At 47.4% G+C, this 15895-nt stretch overlaps 1 protein-coding gene and 1 long non-coding RNA gene across 9 annotated transcripts in view; one reads left to right on the forward strand and one right to left on the reverse strand.

The window, feature by feature from the left end:
* LOC129637859 (uncharacterized) overlaps positions 1 to 2480 on the forward strand; it is a 32315-nt gene extending 29835 nt beyond the window's left edge. The window contains exon 3 of the long non-coding RNA XR_008707607.1: positions 2217 to 2480. This is a non-coding gene — a long non-coding RNA (uncharacterized LOC129637859). The remainder of the gene's footprint in view (positions 1 to 2216) is intronic.
* A 1867-nt stretch (positions 2481 to 4347) lies between these two features.
* STAG3 (STAG3 cohesin complex component) overlaps positions 4348 to 15895 on the reverse strand; it is a 29524-nt gene continuing 17976 nt past the window's right edge. For 4 of the 8 annotated variants that reach the window (XM_055561784.1, XM_055561778.1, XM_055561777.1 and 1 more), the window contains 19 exons: positions 15657 to 15760; positions 15330 to 15422; positions 15131 to 15220; positions 14674 to 14874; positions 14483 to 14553; positions 14303 to 14390; positions 13758 to 13838; positions 13580 to 13687; positions 13267 to 13435; positions 13022 to 13158; positions 12152 to 12253; positions 11490 to 11638; positions 11117 to 11245; positions 10860 to 11017; positions 6770 to 6944; positions 6418 to 6519; positions 6033 to 6111; positions 4941 to 5000; positions 4348 to 4713 (listed from right to left, as the gene is read on the reverse strand). In XM_055561784.1, the coding sequence (XP_055417759.1) occupies positions 4669 to 4713; positions 4941 to 5000; positions 6033 to 6111; positions 6418 to 6519; positions 6770 to 6944; positions 10860 to 11017; positions 11117 to 11245; positions 11490 to 11638; positions 12152 to 12253; positions 13022 to 13158; positions 13267 to 13435; positions 13580 to 13687; positions 13758 to 13838; positions 14303 to 14390; positions 14483 to 14553; positions 14674 to 14874; positions 15131 to 15220; positions 15330 to 15422; positions 15657 to 15760 (2141 nt within the window). In that variant the 3' untranslated portion in view covers positions 4348 to 4668. Of the gene's footprint in view, positions 4734 to 4940; positions 5001 to 6032; positions 6112 to 6417; positions 6520 to 6769; positions 6945 to 10859; positions 11018 to 11116; positions 11246 to 11489; positions 11639 to 12151; positions 12254 to 13021; positions 13159 to 13266; positions 13436 to 13579; positions 13688 to 13757; positions 13839 to 14302; positions 14391 to 14482; positions 14554 to 14673; positions 14875 to 15130; positions 15221 to 15329; positions 15423 to 15656; positions 15761 to 15895 lie in introns of those variants that run through there. The other 4 variants (XM_055561780.1, XM_055561779.1, XM_055561781.1 and 1 more) reach the window with 4 other exon arrangements.

Here is a 15895-nt window from a genome sequence, read left to right on the forward strand (position 1 = left end):
CCTGTGGCCACAGCCCTAGTCTTCCTGCAGAGCAAGCAGCGCCTATGGTCAGTCTCTGGAAACCTCGAGGGTTTGAACTGGGGCTAGGATTTCCCAGGTCTTCACAATCGGGCAAAGCAGCGGGAAAGCTGCTGGAGTGTGACTGGAGGACCAGGTAAACGGCGCGGGGGCAGCACTCTGCCCACGACAGGCTCCAGCCCTCTCAGTGGATCCTCGTGACCATCCACAATGAGGACCATCCTCATTTTGAGTTGGTAGAGACAGACTCATTTTTACATCTGTTTTAAATGTGTGTAATAGGCCACTTAAGTTCTTACATCAAAATAATGTAAAAGGTTATATCTGAGTGTATACTATGTGCTAAATTTGTAACTATGAAACTAGCGTATGTGAATTGCTCACAACTACCACCTTAAGAGCAAATACTTTATCCAGCATCACAAAGCTAGCAGGACACAGCAAACACAAGTTGTAGCTCCCAAACTCACTCGACTAAGCACTATGCTCAGCAGCTTGTCCCAGGGAAAAATTTAAGTGGAATTATAAGGTTTTTGTCACAAAAGCCGCAGCATCTGCCACCTCAGCAGAGAACCTGTGCTGAGTTCCCGCCTCAGGCGCCCTCGCCATCCTGATGGGGAGGCCAACACACGACCCTGTTTTTCCGCTTCTACCACCCCACTCAGCCCATGACCGGGTCTAATCTACTCAAGTAAATGGACTGTCCTTTGGGTCTCCCCCAGCATTCTGAGCCCTGCCCTCTAGTTTCCTGAGGTTCCTGGGTTCATCTCTGGTGAGTTTGCTGGCTTTCCATTTCTCCCCTCCTGCCTGAGCACTCTTCAGGGCCTATTTCTCAGCAATCCCGCTCAACACACAGGGTTTTCAGGGAATCTGTGCTAGAGAGTGAATTGCTTTGTGGCTTCTTCTCAGGATCCTGACGTTCCCCTCCTTTTCCCTGGGAAGGAACTACAGAGAAGGCCTTAAAATGTATTTATGAAGATACCACCCCATTCTCTCATGTCATCCAAGCACAAATTCTTTCATCCTGTAACCCCCAGGGTCAGTGTTGCCTGGAGTTCAAAGGACAAAGTGAAAACTTTAAATGTTTCTTAGCGGAAGGCTTTTCTTAACAAACTGGAAAAACCCTCTTCACTTTAGAAGAGAACATCAACTCCTCCAGGGCTTCCCTGGTGGCTCAGATAGTAAAGAATTTGCCTGCAGCTTAGGAGACCTGGGTTCGATCCCTGGGTTGGGAAGATCCCCTGGAGGGAGGGCACGGCAACCCACTCCAGGCAAGTATTCTTGCCTGGAGAATCCCATGGACAGAGGAGCCTGTACAGTCCATGGGGTCACAAAGAGCTAGACATGACTAACACTTTTTTTTCCAACAACTCACCTTCTGACAGAGTTCATGGTTGCAAGGGAAGAAAAAGTCGTACTGAAAAATATTTAAAATGATTTAAGCAGTGATTCAGCAGCCAGGACAGGCACAGCAACGCCAGTCCCCTGCAAACATTCCTATCAACACGGCAAGGTTCAGCCGTGCAGAGGCCTCCACCTCTCCTGCCGGGACTGGCCTCAGCTGTGGTTCCATCCTGACCTGGGCCTGACTGACCGGAGCTGCTGCTTAGGAAGCCCCAGCCCTGCCTCTGCCAGCTCGGGGCTTACTGGCACAGAACCCTCCCGAGCTGCAGCTGTCAAGGGGGGTGCCTGCAACTCAGGTGGTACAAAATATCCACTGGTGTCATGCAGGAAAAATGAACATTTCTACAGATGACAAATAAAAAGTTAAGTTCATTGTACTTTCGAGCGACACAGGCACCCTCACTTGGGCGCACATGCCATGGCTCCCGGCTAACGGCCAGTGTCATAAGGTCGGAGAAGCAAACTCAGCTTCGTGACCAACTGCAACTTCATGTGCTACAGGATGTAGTGGGTTTTTTGTCCCAGTGTGTTTCTCCCTCTAATACTGTTATTTCAACTTGGAAATCACTTTCTCACCTGTTGACAAGTCTTCCAAATGAAGGATCTCAGTGGGTTTTGACTCATCTGTTTAAAAAGTAACAAATGCAGCCAAAGAAGCACGTGTTCCATTTGGATTTAAATATGTTTGAAAGATAATCTTTTCAGTTAAGAAGTTCAGTTTGATAGTTTTAAACACACTTTTAACTAGAACTTCAGAAAATAAGCCATGATTTTAAAAATGTTTCTCAAAATAGGGGCGGAGATAAGATGGTGAAGGACATGAGCTTACCTCCTCTCATAAAAATGCCAGAATCACAGTGAACTGCTGAACAACCACTGGCAAACGCTGGGACCTGCCCAAGAAAGATGCCCTACATCCAAAGGCCAAGTGACCACAAAGCAACGGCAGGAGGGGCGCAAGCACAATAAAAATGTTTTCTCGTGTTTCTCCCTTTGCTCTCAGTATGTTTCTTTTAGAGCAAAAAAGGGGTTTTTGTACTGTTAACCAATAAAATATTTTAAAACATTCCCTCATAAATTCATCCATTACATGTGAATGCATAGACGAGATGGTAAATTTTCATTTAATATATAAATAATTTTTAAACGGACAAATATGCCCAAAGCATCTTATGACTAAGGTTCTGTTTCAGTTACTGATGCTACATAATGAACCCCCCCAAAATGGTGTAAACACCATCGTTCAGTTATGCTCTTGGATTCTGTGGGTCAAGAATCTGGAAAAGGTACTGGGAAGATGGCTTGTCTCTGTTCCCCGGTGTCTGGGACCTTAACTAGAAGACTCAAAAGCTGAGCATTAGAATCACCTGATTCACATCTGAACCACGTCTGGCAGTTGGTGCTCAGTATGGGCCAGGACCTCGGCTAGGGCTGCTGGAGGGACACCTCCATGTGACCTTGCCACACGGCTGCTGGGGCACCAAGAGTGAGTGTCTCAAGAAACAGGATGTGGAAGCTGCCAGTTTCTTCAAGGTCTGGGCTCAGAAATTGGCCCAGCATCACTCCACCATATTCTGTTTACCTAGCACTCACAGAGCCCGTGTTCAAAGGGAAAGGACTTAGACCCAAACTCTCAATATATGAAGAGTGGCCAAGAATTTGGGGATCATGATATAAAACATGCATAGATTCTCAGGTTGGGACTCAACCTCCTATAACTGGTCTGTTGGCTGCATAAAGATCTCCACATTTACAGAGCTTCCAACTTTCTTTTGATCTCATGAAGTACCAGCTTGATGGGTATTTAAGTAACTTGGGATTCTTTCTCCTCCTAGACCCCTAGTGACCTCTGTATCTTCACCTGGTCTTCCCACTCTGCTCCCAGACCCCACAGAAAAGGCTCCGCTCTGGAACTGCTCCACTGAATACAGGTGAAGGTGCCCGGGGCACTGGCACTCCGCCTCTCTAAAATGGGACTCACAAACCCAACTTCTAGCTTTTATCTGGAGGGAGGGAGGAGGAGGAAGAAATGAGTTTGGTTGAGTGACCTCATCACAGGAAATTATGCATCCTTCTGCAGAAACCACTAGACCGGCTGGGCAGCCTGGGACACCACACAGCGAGAACTTGAGATTACAGCAGATGCCCAGGACAGGGAAGAACTGAAGTTGTATCTAAAAGGAGAGGCTGAAGAGTTCCTTAAACCACACAAGGAAGCAGTCACAGCAGAAAAGTGACAACAGTTTTCAGGTATTTGATTACTTGTTAGAGGGAACAGAGAACAGTGTTTCAAGAAGCAAAATGAGAACAAGTCAGCTTCAAGAAGTCCAGTAGCCAGAGGCTATTCTATGGAGTCTGGGTGAGAGATGACGGCAGCACTGACAGGAAAGAGATCAGAGAACTTCTGGAGAATGGCTTGCCAGGACTTGGTGAGGAACTAGCTGGGGAATGAAAGGATGAGCAGAGGGCGGTGGTGAGGGTTTAGGGTTGGACATTCAGAATATCTTCCGAGTTTCTTCCCAACTCTCAGATGGATACTGAGATTCTGTAATAAAGTTCAAGTTACAACAGCTGTCTCTGGGATGAGGGCGTGAAATTATCCCTAGAAAGCAGCACATGGGTGAAGGCTGCCAAGACACGGGAACTGGCCTGGTCTCAGTGGAGGCACATGGTCCGCCCTTCGGGATGCTTCCCCTACCTTCCCTCTTCGACCTAAACTCGTTCCACCGGACAAACTACTCGGAGGCAGCCAGTCTCCCATTGACTAAGCAACACATCCCCGAGAGCCAGTGCACAAAGCACCTTCTGGGGGCGGGGGCGATGCCAGCACCTGTACATGGGACCACAGGGCTGGGCAGAGCTGCTTAAGGCTCCAGCAAAGAACCTGACCTCCCATCAGTTTAACAGTCTCATGCCACATCCTGCAACTGACTCATACGTGTTTATTGAGCTAAATCAATAGGGCACAAAAGCAGCTCAAAAACTTTCCCACAATACAGAAAAAATTATGGGCTCCTTATTTTCAACACAGGTGTGCGATGATGCCCCTCTCCACGACTGAGGTGATGCCACCCCGCCAACTCCAAACAGCAGAAAATAGGCACTCTGCTCAAACAGAGGGATGGAGCCCCAAGGACAGGGGCTTCTGACTGCCCCAGCCTAGCATCGTCAGAGAAGGCCGGGGAGCAAGGCACAGCCCAGCTCTTCCCCCCTCAGAGACCAGGGGTGGGGAAGCAACGATTCCTTTCATTCCATCTTCTGCTGGGTCATGTTGTGGAGATGGGGAAGGACCTAGGGTTACATTAGAAATCCTGTAATGAGAAAGATGAAAGTAAAATACAGAGACCTAACAATGGACCAGAGGTCAAAGAGATGACTGCAGTGTCCTCCAGGTGACACTCTCCTCTTCCCGTACCGCCCCTCCCCCAGGACACGCTAAAGCCCCAGGTGACTGAGACGGCAGCCCGGGGCTGAGGCCTCTTAACCTGCCTTCTGCAGTCTGTTCTGAGGACACTCACCTCAGTGTTCAGCTCTGTAGAATCTAAAAGGTCCAGCCTGTGCTCACTGGAGGAGGAGGACTAGAGAGAACGGGGTCAAATGTCAGAACAGTCCTCCCCACTCCCATCACCTGCAGACAACAGAGGGTCCTTTCCCTCTCACATGGCAAATTTGAGGGCAAGTGGGTCCCTGAAGCAGCCAGGAAGGGCAGAGAAGCAAAGTGAGAGTCATCAGGGCAGTGCCCCCTCTCCTGGCCTGCCGACGGAGACCTCCATTTGCTCAGTGCTGGAACCAGAGGTCGGGTTTTCCTGGGGGAACTTCAGCACTAAACACCTAACAGAGGTCCTGCTGTCTAGGCTCTGGGTGAACATTTTTTCTGGTTTTGCCTTCAAGCACAAGACCCCCCCAACCCCCACCCCACTCCGCTGTGCCCGTTCCTCCTCAAAGACCAGAGAAGGGAGCAAACAGCAGCAGAAACACAATCCTCTTCTGTTTATAAGGTTCCTCTTCTCTGTATCTTGCGTAAAAGGTCCATTTTAAGGATGAGGCTGAGAGGGGTTATGGAGTTAACTTGATAAAGTAGGGGAACCTAGGACTCCTATGAGACATCTCATTTGAATTCAATGTGTTTCCTACTGAACTGGCAGCATTTCCTCCTGCGAAAGCAGGCAGGCAAGGGCAGAAGAGTGAGTGGAGGAGGGGCTTGGGCAGCCCTCTCAGGAGAGGAGGTCAGTTGAGCCTGCGCTGGGACAGGAGAGACTTGTTGCCAGGCTCTAAGCACTGGGTAACTGCCCATCTCTCTCTAGCTTGAGGGCTCCTTTTAGTTCTGGGGCAATTAACAAACAAAATACTTACATGGGGATTGAGAATGGGAGTGTGGTTCCAGTCCTTTTTGGTACTTTACTTTTTTAAGAGGATAGGGGAGAAAGATTTTAAGTCCAAGCAAAGTGAATAGAAACTTACAAACTGTTACTCTTTTATGACTCTTTCAAAACGTCTGGGGCAGCTTCCAGGGACAAGCCATCATCAAAACAAAGGAGAATCACTCTAGGTTCTCTCCCTCGCATCTGCTTCCAGTTCTAAAGGCAGAAGGGACTGTTGGGTCCACTCACCTTGCCTGAACCTTGCCAATCTTCACTCAAGTCGTTCTGAATTTCTAATTCTTCCTCATCCTCTTCCATCAAGCTGAGCCTGGAAGCAGTGGCCAAGAGTAGAGGTTTTCAAGGACCCAAGAGTTTCTTGGCACTCCAGGGGAATGGGGAAGCGGGGACAGGGCAGTAAGCAGACCAGGGGTCCAGATTCGCACCCCTGCTCCCATCAGAGCAGCTCTACTTCCATCCGTTTTATACACTAGGGCTCCACATTACACTGGAAGGAAGTGCTGTGTGGTTAAAACCAGTCCAGAAAGCACCAGCACAGCAGCACTGATTAGGGAGAATCCCCTCATAACGGGGGACAGACTTGAAGTGAAGACAGAAGATGATGAGAAAAGCTCACCGGGTCAGCTGCTTGCCCAGACCAGGACCTGAAGGGTTGAGCGGAGTCCGGAAATGCTGTGGACTCAAGGACCTTGACCTTGGGTTGCCTAAAAGGTACAGGCTGTTGGGAATGAAGTTGGATCAGTGACAAGGGATAAAAATATAGGGTAAAAAGAGGAGATAAAGTGGCCAACATTAAAGCCAGCAGAAAGTTCAGAGTGGAGGGAAAAAGAGAAAATGAAAAGCTGAAAAAAGGGGAAAGGACCTGAGAAGAACCAAGAATGAGGGGGTCCTGTGGCAAGGAACAACACAATAGAAACGGGGAGACACCAGACTGGGAAATCAGAGCCAGGTTTCCCCGGGGGACACACCCTTGGGGAAATGCCAATTCTGAGCTGCCGCCTTCTTCCATCTCCTCTGATGCCCCAAGGGGCTGCCCACTCTTCACAGCTGTGGAGGTGAGGGTAGGTGTGGCTGGGATGCTGTTTGGCTGTAGGCTTTCCTCCTGGGATGCAGAGACGTCTTCTCTGTGCTGCCTGGAGGGCCCTGCGAAGCAGCAGAGGCACATGCTTACTGGCGACCAGGTACCACCAGACACTTTAGTTTTTCAAGATCTGCTCAGTCAGGATTTGGTAACAAAAAGTTAAATAAGAAGGCAATAAAAAAAAAAGAAGGCAATGGAAAATCTAGATGGCCTCATTACGACATGACTAAAACTGAGCACAGCCCTACGTACTAAAAAGTAGGGTTTATAGAATTGTATCAAGGGCTTGCCCAGGAGAAATTCATACATAGCTTAGAAAACAAGATGGAAAGAGACATACATTCCACAGATAAACATAATATACAAACACAAATGTGAGAGAAGGCTGGAGTCGCTGAGACTGACAGATCTCAGTTAATCAATGAAGAAATCTGAGATTCCATTCATTCAAGGTTTCTGTAGTGAGAAAAAGTTTAGAATGGCCTGAAACGAGGCAGGAAGCATGCGAGTTAAGGAGAAACAGAAAAGTGAAAGACTCGGTTTTCTAAAAGCCAGAAAAAAAATGAAATGACCGTAATGTCAGCATAGTTCTAATACGAAGGGTAAGAGGAAAACCTGGGGCTCAAAATATTAAGGACTGTCTATAAGAGATGGAGGAAGGCAAAGGAGAAAGAAGCCAAAATGTTTAAAAAACCCAGGTAAAGCTATTTTAAAACATAAGTCGAACTGACATTAGTATTTATCAACTGGAAACACTCATACAACCATTGTCTCCCTCCCCACAGCCTTGTTTGCACTCTGAAACCAGTAACCGGAAAGTGAGCTGCTTCTGGTGTAAGTATTAGAACATTCCCTAAACAGGGAAGAGCCACACCTGTGAGCTTGTCTTCCCAGAGAATAAACCTGAGCCCCCAGGTGACTCCTAATCTCCTAGCCTATTTAACTGGTGTCATGTCCAAGGATTCAGCCCTAGGACCTCTCCCCATGTCCATCCTCAGTGGCTTTCTTAGCCCTTCAGGTTCATGACTTTGAGTACCAACTCGTATATCTATCTCAAGCTTCTCCCTCCCCCGGCCCTGCACTCCAGACTCCTGTTCTCCAGCATCTCCACCTGTAACATACCAAAGTCCTGGTCTCACTTCTTACACTTTCCCATCTCAGCTGCTATCAACTCCAGTCTTCCAATTGTCAGGCCAAAACCCTGGAGTCATCCGCAACTTCTTTCTCTCTCATATTTTACATTCTCTCTTATTATGAGGCCCTATTAGTGACAGCTTGGAAATATGTCCAGAGTCTGGTCACTTCTCACATCTGCCTCTCCCCAGTTCACCCGCTCCCGCCTGTCTGGGCCCCTACAGCAGCCTCCTCAGCAGTTATCTGCCTTCAAACCCTGCCTCTCCGTCAGTCAGTTCTGCACACAGCACCCAGGAACCCCTTAAAATGTGAGGCGGATCCTGTCACTCCTCTGCTCAAATCCCTCAGTGTTTACCCACTTCACTCTGAGTAGAAGCCAGAGTTTTTATTCTGACTTATGCTTGGGACCCTGACAACCTCTTTGGTCCTGTATCCTACACAATCTCTACTCAGCAATACTGGCCTTCTTAGCTATTCCTTGAACAAGCCAGAGACACCCCGCCATGGCCTCTGGACCACTTGCACCTGCCTGTCTGCTATTCCCTTAGCTGCCCCTTTTTTAACTTTTTGGCTGTGTTGTATGTGGGATCTTAGTTCTTCGGCCAGGGATTGAACCCACAGCCCCTGCACTGAAAGCACAGAGTCTTAACCACTGGACCTCCAGGTTAAGTCCTCGTCTGCTATTCTGATATACACCAGGCACCCCCTCTCTCTTTCTCCAGTTTTTGCCCTGCATTCATACTCTCTGTGGCTTTCCCTGATCACTTTTTGTAAGACTTTCCCCACCCTCTTCCACAGCGCATCGCTATCTGACACTATTCCAAAGAAAGCTCACTCCTGCATTCCAAGCACAACTGAAGGCAAGGAGCTCAGTAAGTATGATGAACAATGGAACCAATTTTTTCAGTTTTATCCTAACTTTACAAACCCTCTGTTTTAGGCAAACCAACCTATGTATTCATGTGCTTTGGCAAACACTGACCTCTGTTTTGCTTGTGCTGTTCTGCTTGTCCATGGTACTTATTGTTCTTCTGTTCAGCTTATATAAATCTTACCCATTTTTCAAGATCTAGCTTAAATACCATCTTCTTGATAAAGCCTTCATAAAATCAACGGAACATAAAAGGATACCTTTCTTCTCTGAATTCTATAGCAGTCATCTGTCCAACCCCGGGGAAGTTATCCCTTACTGGTGACTTCACAGCTCAGATTTTCTATAAATGTATTTTCTTTCTATTAGATGGTAAGCTGCTTGAGAATCTGTCATGGCCTCTAAAACACCTAATACAGTATCTTGCATATGGTAGGTCCTTAACAAGTATTACTTTACTGGTTAAAAGCAGAGTTTCTCGGTGGTATGAAAGATAACTTTAGGTGGTATACAGAAGACCTTAAAAAGAATTCACACCATATTTCACACTACACACAAAAATTAACTCAAAAAGGATCATAGACCTAAATGTATTAGCTAAAATTAGAAAACTCTCAGAAGAAAACACAGGAATAGATTTTTGTGACTTTAGATGAGGACAGTTTAAGATATGACATCAAAAGCACAAACAACAAAAAAATGGGTAAGGTGAATTTCATCAAAATTAAGACCTTTTGTATTTCAAGGACACCATCAAGAAAATGAAAAGACAACAAAAAATGGGAGGAAATTTTTTCTGTATATCTGGTAAGAGACAACTCAACAATAAAAAGACAACCCTATTTTTAAATGAGCAAAGAATTTGAATAGATATTTCTCTAAAGAAGATATATAAATAGCAAATAAGCATGTGCAAAGATGCTCAACAGTATTAGTACTTAAAGAAAAATTTAAGCTATAATAGATGAGATACCAATTTAGTCACTAAGAGATGGATAAAATAAAAGACAATAACAAGTTTGGCATGTAGAGAAACTGGGGCTCTTGTCAACTGCCGTAGGAATTGCAAAACAATGCAGGCACTTTGGAAACTAGTTTGGTAGTTCCTCATAAAGTTACACATACTCACCATACAATCCAGCAATTTCATTCCTACATACATCTAAAGAGAAGTGAAATCCTACATCCATGTGAAAACTTACACACATGAATGTTCACAGGAGCATCATGTGTTAACAGTCAGAAAGTTGAAACAATCTAAATGTCAAGTAACTGATGAATGGAAAAATGACATATCCATACAAATGGATTATTCAGCCATGAAAAGTTATGAGGTACTGATAAATGCTAAGAATGGATGAACCCTAAAAACATGCTCATTAAAAGACACAGGCCACAGACTATGATTCCAATTACATAAAATGTCTAAAATAAGCAAATCCGGAGACAAGAAATAGGTAAGTATACTACCTAGACCTGGGGGAATGGGGTATGACTACTAGTATTTTAAAATGTACACCAGAATACTAACTTACACCTCAAGTTTGTGATTTCTAGGGTATTATCACAAGACGAGACTATATTTTTAAAAAATCACTTTAAAGAAAAAACTTATGTAAACATGACAGGTATGATCTGAAGACTATAAAAATCATGAAGACCGTATAAAATTTTTAAAAATTGCAAAATAAGATGTCAACAAGAGGCATCATAAATGTACAGATTCCTTAGTTCAATCTTTGGTTTTATCATTAGTTTCTGTTTAATTTTTCATAGAAGTTGGCTATTTTTACTTGGCTAGATAAACCTTGAAGAAAATGAGTAGCCTTAATGATAGTAGGGGCTACATGAATATTTATTTGACCAAATCCAAGACTCGGAAAGAGGCAAAGACCACATGCTGCTTTACTAAGCAGTGGCTATCAAGGCAGTAGCGCTGAGCACCCTGATCCCCACACTCATCGCACTTTACCTTCAACTCGCCTCTTCTTGGAGCGGGGGTAGCCCTGAGGGCTGACCTCGGCTGTGTTCTCTCCGGGGCTGAGGGAGTGGCAGTAGGTGGTGACTGGACCCCAGGGACGACCAGGTGCCTGGGAGACACGCTGCAGACACTTTTCCAGGTAGGACAGTCTGAGAGAGAGGCGGGATGGAGCCTGTCTCAAGTGGTCACAGCCCTCACCAGACCCTTCCTCTCTCACCCACGTCTTTATCCACCCACCCCTAACTTACAGCAGCTGCTTGTCCTGATGGAAGAGTCGGGGGGAGAACTCCGCAAGGAGCTCCAGGAATGCCAGATTTGGGGGCTGACTGGAGGAGCCAGCTGGAGGAACCTCAGACAAGGAGAACTTGATGCCTTCCCTTGGTTGAGCAGAATCATTTTAGGAAGACAGGCCCCTCCCAACTCTCTCCCAGGGCTGAGGCATCCTGTCCCAGTGCTTCTTCCTCCCCCTGGACCCAGCCTGTCGCCCAGGGATACCCGCTCACCCACGTGACTGCTACTCCTGGACCTGATGACCCTCCCTCTGAGACCTCACTCCCAGCTGGTCCTGTACACAGAGTCCGGAAGATTCAAGTACCTTGCCTTCTACCAATACTTCCTTACTTGTGTAGCATGACCACAAGGTCACGGTTCTGTAGCTGCTGGGGTCCAAAGCTCAAGGCAAATCTCCTGGCCAGGTCCCTCATCTCGATGAAAGCTGGAAGCTCATTCAGGCCCTGGGGCCCTTGTTCCTGCAGCAGTTCTGTGTATAACTGTCCAGGAGACATGGCACACGGGAAAGGGAGGAGCAAATAGAACAAGCAAGTACAGCATTCCTTTCTCTGTCCTTTAGAAATTCTAAGGGGCTTGGGACACCATCTGCTGTTTTTACTTTCTTTCCTCTGAGGACACTGACCCTATTCCTGACTGCCTTGCACCAGAGAAGGCTTCACTGTGCTCTGTAACAATAAATTAAAATGTCTGTAGTAACTGAAGGATCTGAGAGACAACAGACAGAAGAAAATTAGGAATTCCCTATCACTTTACTGTGGTGCTCCCATGTGCTAATTCACATAGGAGATCTATGGGATTGGGGTAGAAACTGCCCTGACGGTTAAAATAAATTACTTTTTATGGATCTACTAGTTATGAAGGAGACTGTCACGTGAAATAAAAGTCAAAATAAGTTAGAAACGTCCTGCTCTGAAAGAGCTCACGTTCTGAACAGCTGGGGGTGGGCTGCAGTGGGCGACACAGGCCTGAGGCCCCCCAGGCAGAAGGGGTACCTGCTTGAGGCTCAGCAGCAGGATTCGGGAACAGTGGCTTCGGTCAATCTGCCTTGCTCTTGTTAATGTTTCCTTGATAATATCACCATAGTCATTGTAGAACTGATGGGAAGGAAGTAGAGAAAATGATGTTGACCACAGGAAAGGACTGTTTCTGTTTTGATTTTTTCTTCACAGCCCTAACTACTACATCCTTCCAAAAGGACCTGAGGTAGGGAATATGAATCTACACATGAAACAACTCATACTAGACCACATCTCTAGCCAGCAGGGACAAAGCCCCAGAGAAATCACAGTTTAGGCAAATAATGAAGAGAAGAAACCCTGCCTGGAGTCCATTTCTCAGAGAAGAGTAGGAACCTGCCAGAACACACTGCCACTGCACTGAAACCTTCGCTGTTTGTCTCCCCTGGAACAGAAGCTCTAAGGAGCAGGAACAGTTGACTTTTGTTCACTGAGGAGCCCTTAGTACCTGGGATACTGGGTACTCAATAAATAGAAATCAACACGATGGTGGGTTGAGAAGACAAGGTAGGTATCTAGGTACCTTGGAAGGACTGAACCCTCTTCTGTTCTTTTTATTCCCCTTCTTACATTACCCCATTACACAGACTAGGCTCACAGAATGAAAAAAAAAAAAATTCTGGACAGGAAGATTAAGGTATTTTCCCTCCAATGAATTTCTTCCTAACAGCTTTTTCTCCACAACTGTTTTCTAAGTCTCTTTTCTTTGTCCCTTTATTCCAAACCACGGGCCTTCCCCCGACTTTTCCTTTAAGCTTGGTACTATCATTTCCCCACCCTTTCTGTAGCGCTACAGGGTCTGAGGTCATGGGTCAGAGCCGTCCTCAGCCTGGTGCCCTGCTGTACCTTGTTGTAGTGTTTGAAAACATCCGAGGCTGCGTCCATCTCCAGCACCCCATAGAGCAACAGCTTGCAGAACCCAGCCAGGAGGCGGCGCCGCTGGTGCAGCCGCTCAATCTGCAAGTGATCCTCCTGGGAATGACCTGGCTCCCCACAAGCACAGAGTGGAAGCGTCAGAATCACAATTCAGGCCTCCTGACCTCCAAGCCCGAGGCAGGCCTGAGCCCCAAACCCTTCCTGAGCCCCGGTACCACTCCTCAGCTCCCCAGGCTGGATGAAGACATGGTCCATGAGGAAGCTGGCTAGCTCAGACTGCAGAGTGGCTTCAGGAATAAAGACAAGGGGCCTGAGAAACTCTCGTCCCCCTACAATCATCTGAGGGCTGAAGATGAGAAGCAGATCACTTAACAAGACAAAAGCCTGTTGGGGGAAAAAAGAGAATGCTTGAAAAGGACAGAAAAGTGACCATGACAGAAATTATATTGCTAATTTCCCCTCAGAATGGGTTTCCTCAGACCATGGGAGCCGGGCTACAGACGATGTGCGTCCTTGACAAACGCTCACCTGCTCCTGGATCTCAGAATCCACATCTGAGAGGCAGCTCTGGCAGAGTTCGCAGAAGGCCACCATCCTGCCCTTCAAATCCAACAGCTGCTTCTGTGGAGACAACGACTTCAGGGGCAGGAATGAAGGAAGACACTGGTACTCCATTCCTGTTCCCCCTCCTCAGACCCATATTCACCTGGGAAGCATCTGATCCAGAAATGTGGGTTAGTGTCCAAAGAATGGAAAAATAGACAAGAGTCAAGGCTGGCAGGGTCACCTGTAAGAACCACATGTTAAAAAGCAAAGATCAGGAGAGTAACGGGCAGGCGGGGAGAAACACAGACAGGCAGATACACATGAAGGAAAGAAGGAAGAAAAAAGCAGACCAGAAGAGAGAGAATGAGATGAGAAGACACCTACTTCCTTTTCTGGTGAGGAAAAAAGTGATTCTTGACAGTCTTCAGAGGATTCTGCCCTGAGCAGGAATGCCATCTCTTCCTGATTTAGTCTCCTATAATCCCTCAATATTATCCTTGACTCCCCAGAAGCCAGAGAGAATGACTGTTTTCAGGTGCTGGGAAAGTACATTCACTTCCGAGAGTGGGACAGAAGGAACAACACGCACGCTGGAGCTCTCTCATCCACTCCACACCCCTGGGACTGGAACCACCTGCAAGGTGGCCAGCTGGGACACGGGGCCCTTAAGACTCCTGCTTCCACATTTCCAACTTGTCTACTTGCCTGGTGAGGAACTTCTCCTGTGTCCACAGCCTTTCGGAGGAGTTGGTAGCAGGGCTCGTAAAGCTCCCAGCGGGTTAGGTCGTGGGCACTTTGTGGGAGGTGGGGGGCAAAAGAGGGAAATGTTACACTGGAACGGACACTGGCAGGAATAGAAGAGGGAGCAGGCGGGGAGTTGCTCACTTGTAAAAGGCAGAGAGGCGCTTCAGAGTGGCTGCCAGACTATACACCTCATCTTCATCTAGGAAGGACGACTGAGGAAGAAAGGAGGTCCATGTGGCATTTCCCCGAGAACTCGCGGATCCACACCCCCATATCTCATGGCCTCTCCCACACAGGTCTGGGGGGTCCTGTCACATAGCCCTACTTCCAACCTGAAGTAGTTCTTCAAGCTCCTGCTGGAAGCGGTCGGTCAGGAGATCCACCAGTTGGCTTCGGGCAAAGTCCACGCGGGTGAAGAATGTGAACTCAGGATTACACAGCAGATAGAGGGCGTGAGCGCCTGCCTCAAGCACCGCAGGCTCCGCATGCTTCACCACCACCTCCTGGAGCTGCTGCAGGAGCAGCTCCAGGTGCTGAGAAAGAAAGGTGGGAGAAGACAGTGTCGTGGGGGAGCTGGGGAAGAGAACTCCTCCTGAGGGGACTAGAGACCGGGAGAAAGAAAGAGCATTGACAACATTAAACTTCAAGGATAAGATGCCTAAGAGAAGGAAGGCTTATTGGTTTTTCTAGAATCCATGTCCTTAAGAAAAAGCAGGTACTGGCAGTAGAATCTTTGGCTCTGGGACAAAAGCAGCAAGCAAGAGGGAATGTGTCGTCCTTTCCCCTCACTTTCTCCAAGCGCCTGGTACAGTAGATGTTGAGGTCGAAGTAGTTGAGAAGCTGCAGCAGGGGAGCCACCTTCTCTGCATCAGCTGAGAACTGTGGTGATTCAGAGGGAAGCCTACTTACAACCTGCCACACTGCTAATTTGGAGGCCACTTCCTTCCACCCGCTCTTTCCCAGAGGCTGAGCGATGAGGCACCTCTACCTTGGCCAGGAGCTGGGGGAGCAGGGGGATGAGGTGCTCAGTCAGCTTCACCTTGTCATCGGCTTGGATCTTACGTTCTTTTGGGGTTAAGCCCTGAAATTAATCATTTGGGGATGGGGGAAAGGTGTATGTATGTGTATTCCTCTGCCTGATAATCTTATCTTCCTAGAAAGATAAGCAGCTCCCTTCAGATTTCTTTTGCTAGAAATGGAATTCTTTGAGAGGCTGAGGAAGGAGCACCCTAACTTAAGACTTCAGGGTAAGGACAGTACCTGCCTGGATTTAACATTGCCAACAACCCTCACCCCCGCACCCCTCACGCTGTACCTTCTTCCCTGTGACCCGTCCCACAGGTGGGTGGCCCTCTGAAGCTTGCCGGACACTGGATACAAGGATTTCTATCAGCGTACTCTCTTGTATATCGCCCAGGTCTGGGTTGGCAGGTGGATGGAAAACACAGATTCATAGATTATCCACACCTGATCCCTAAGAACCCCCCTCCATCACCCCCATCACCCATTACCTATGCCTTTTACAAGTCAGGAGAGAAATCTCTCCTGGTTTCC

The sequence above is a fragment of the Bubalus kerabau genome, chromosome 23 (genome assembly GCF_029407905.1).
Source record: "Bubalus kerabau isolate K-KA32 ecotype Philippines breed swamp buffalo chromosome 23, PCC_UOA_SB_1v2, whole genome shotgun sequence".
In the NCBI taxonomy this organism is placed as follows: domain Eukaryota; kingdom Metazoa; phylum Chordata; class Mammalia; order Artiodactyla; family Bovidae; genus Bubalus; species Bubalus kerabau.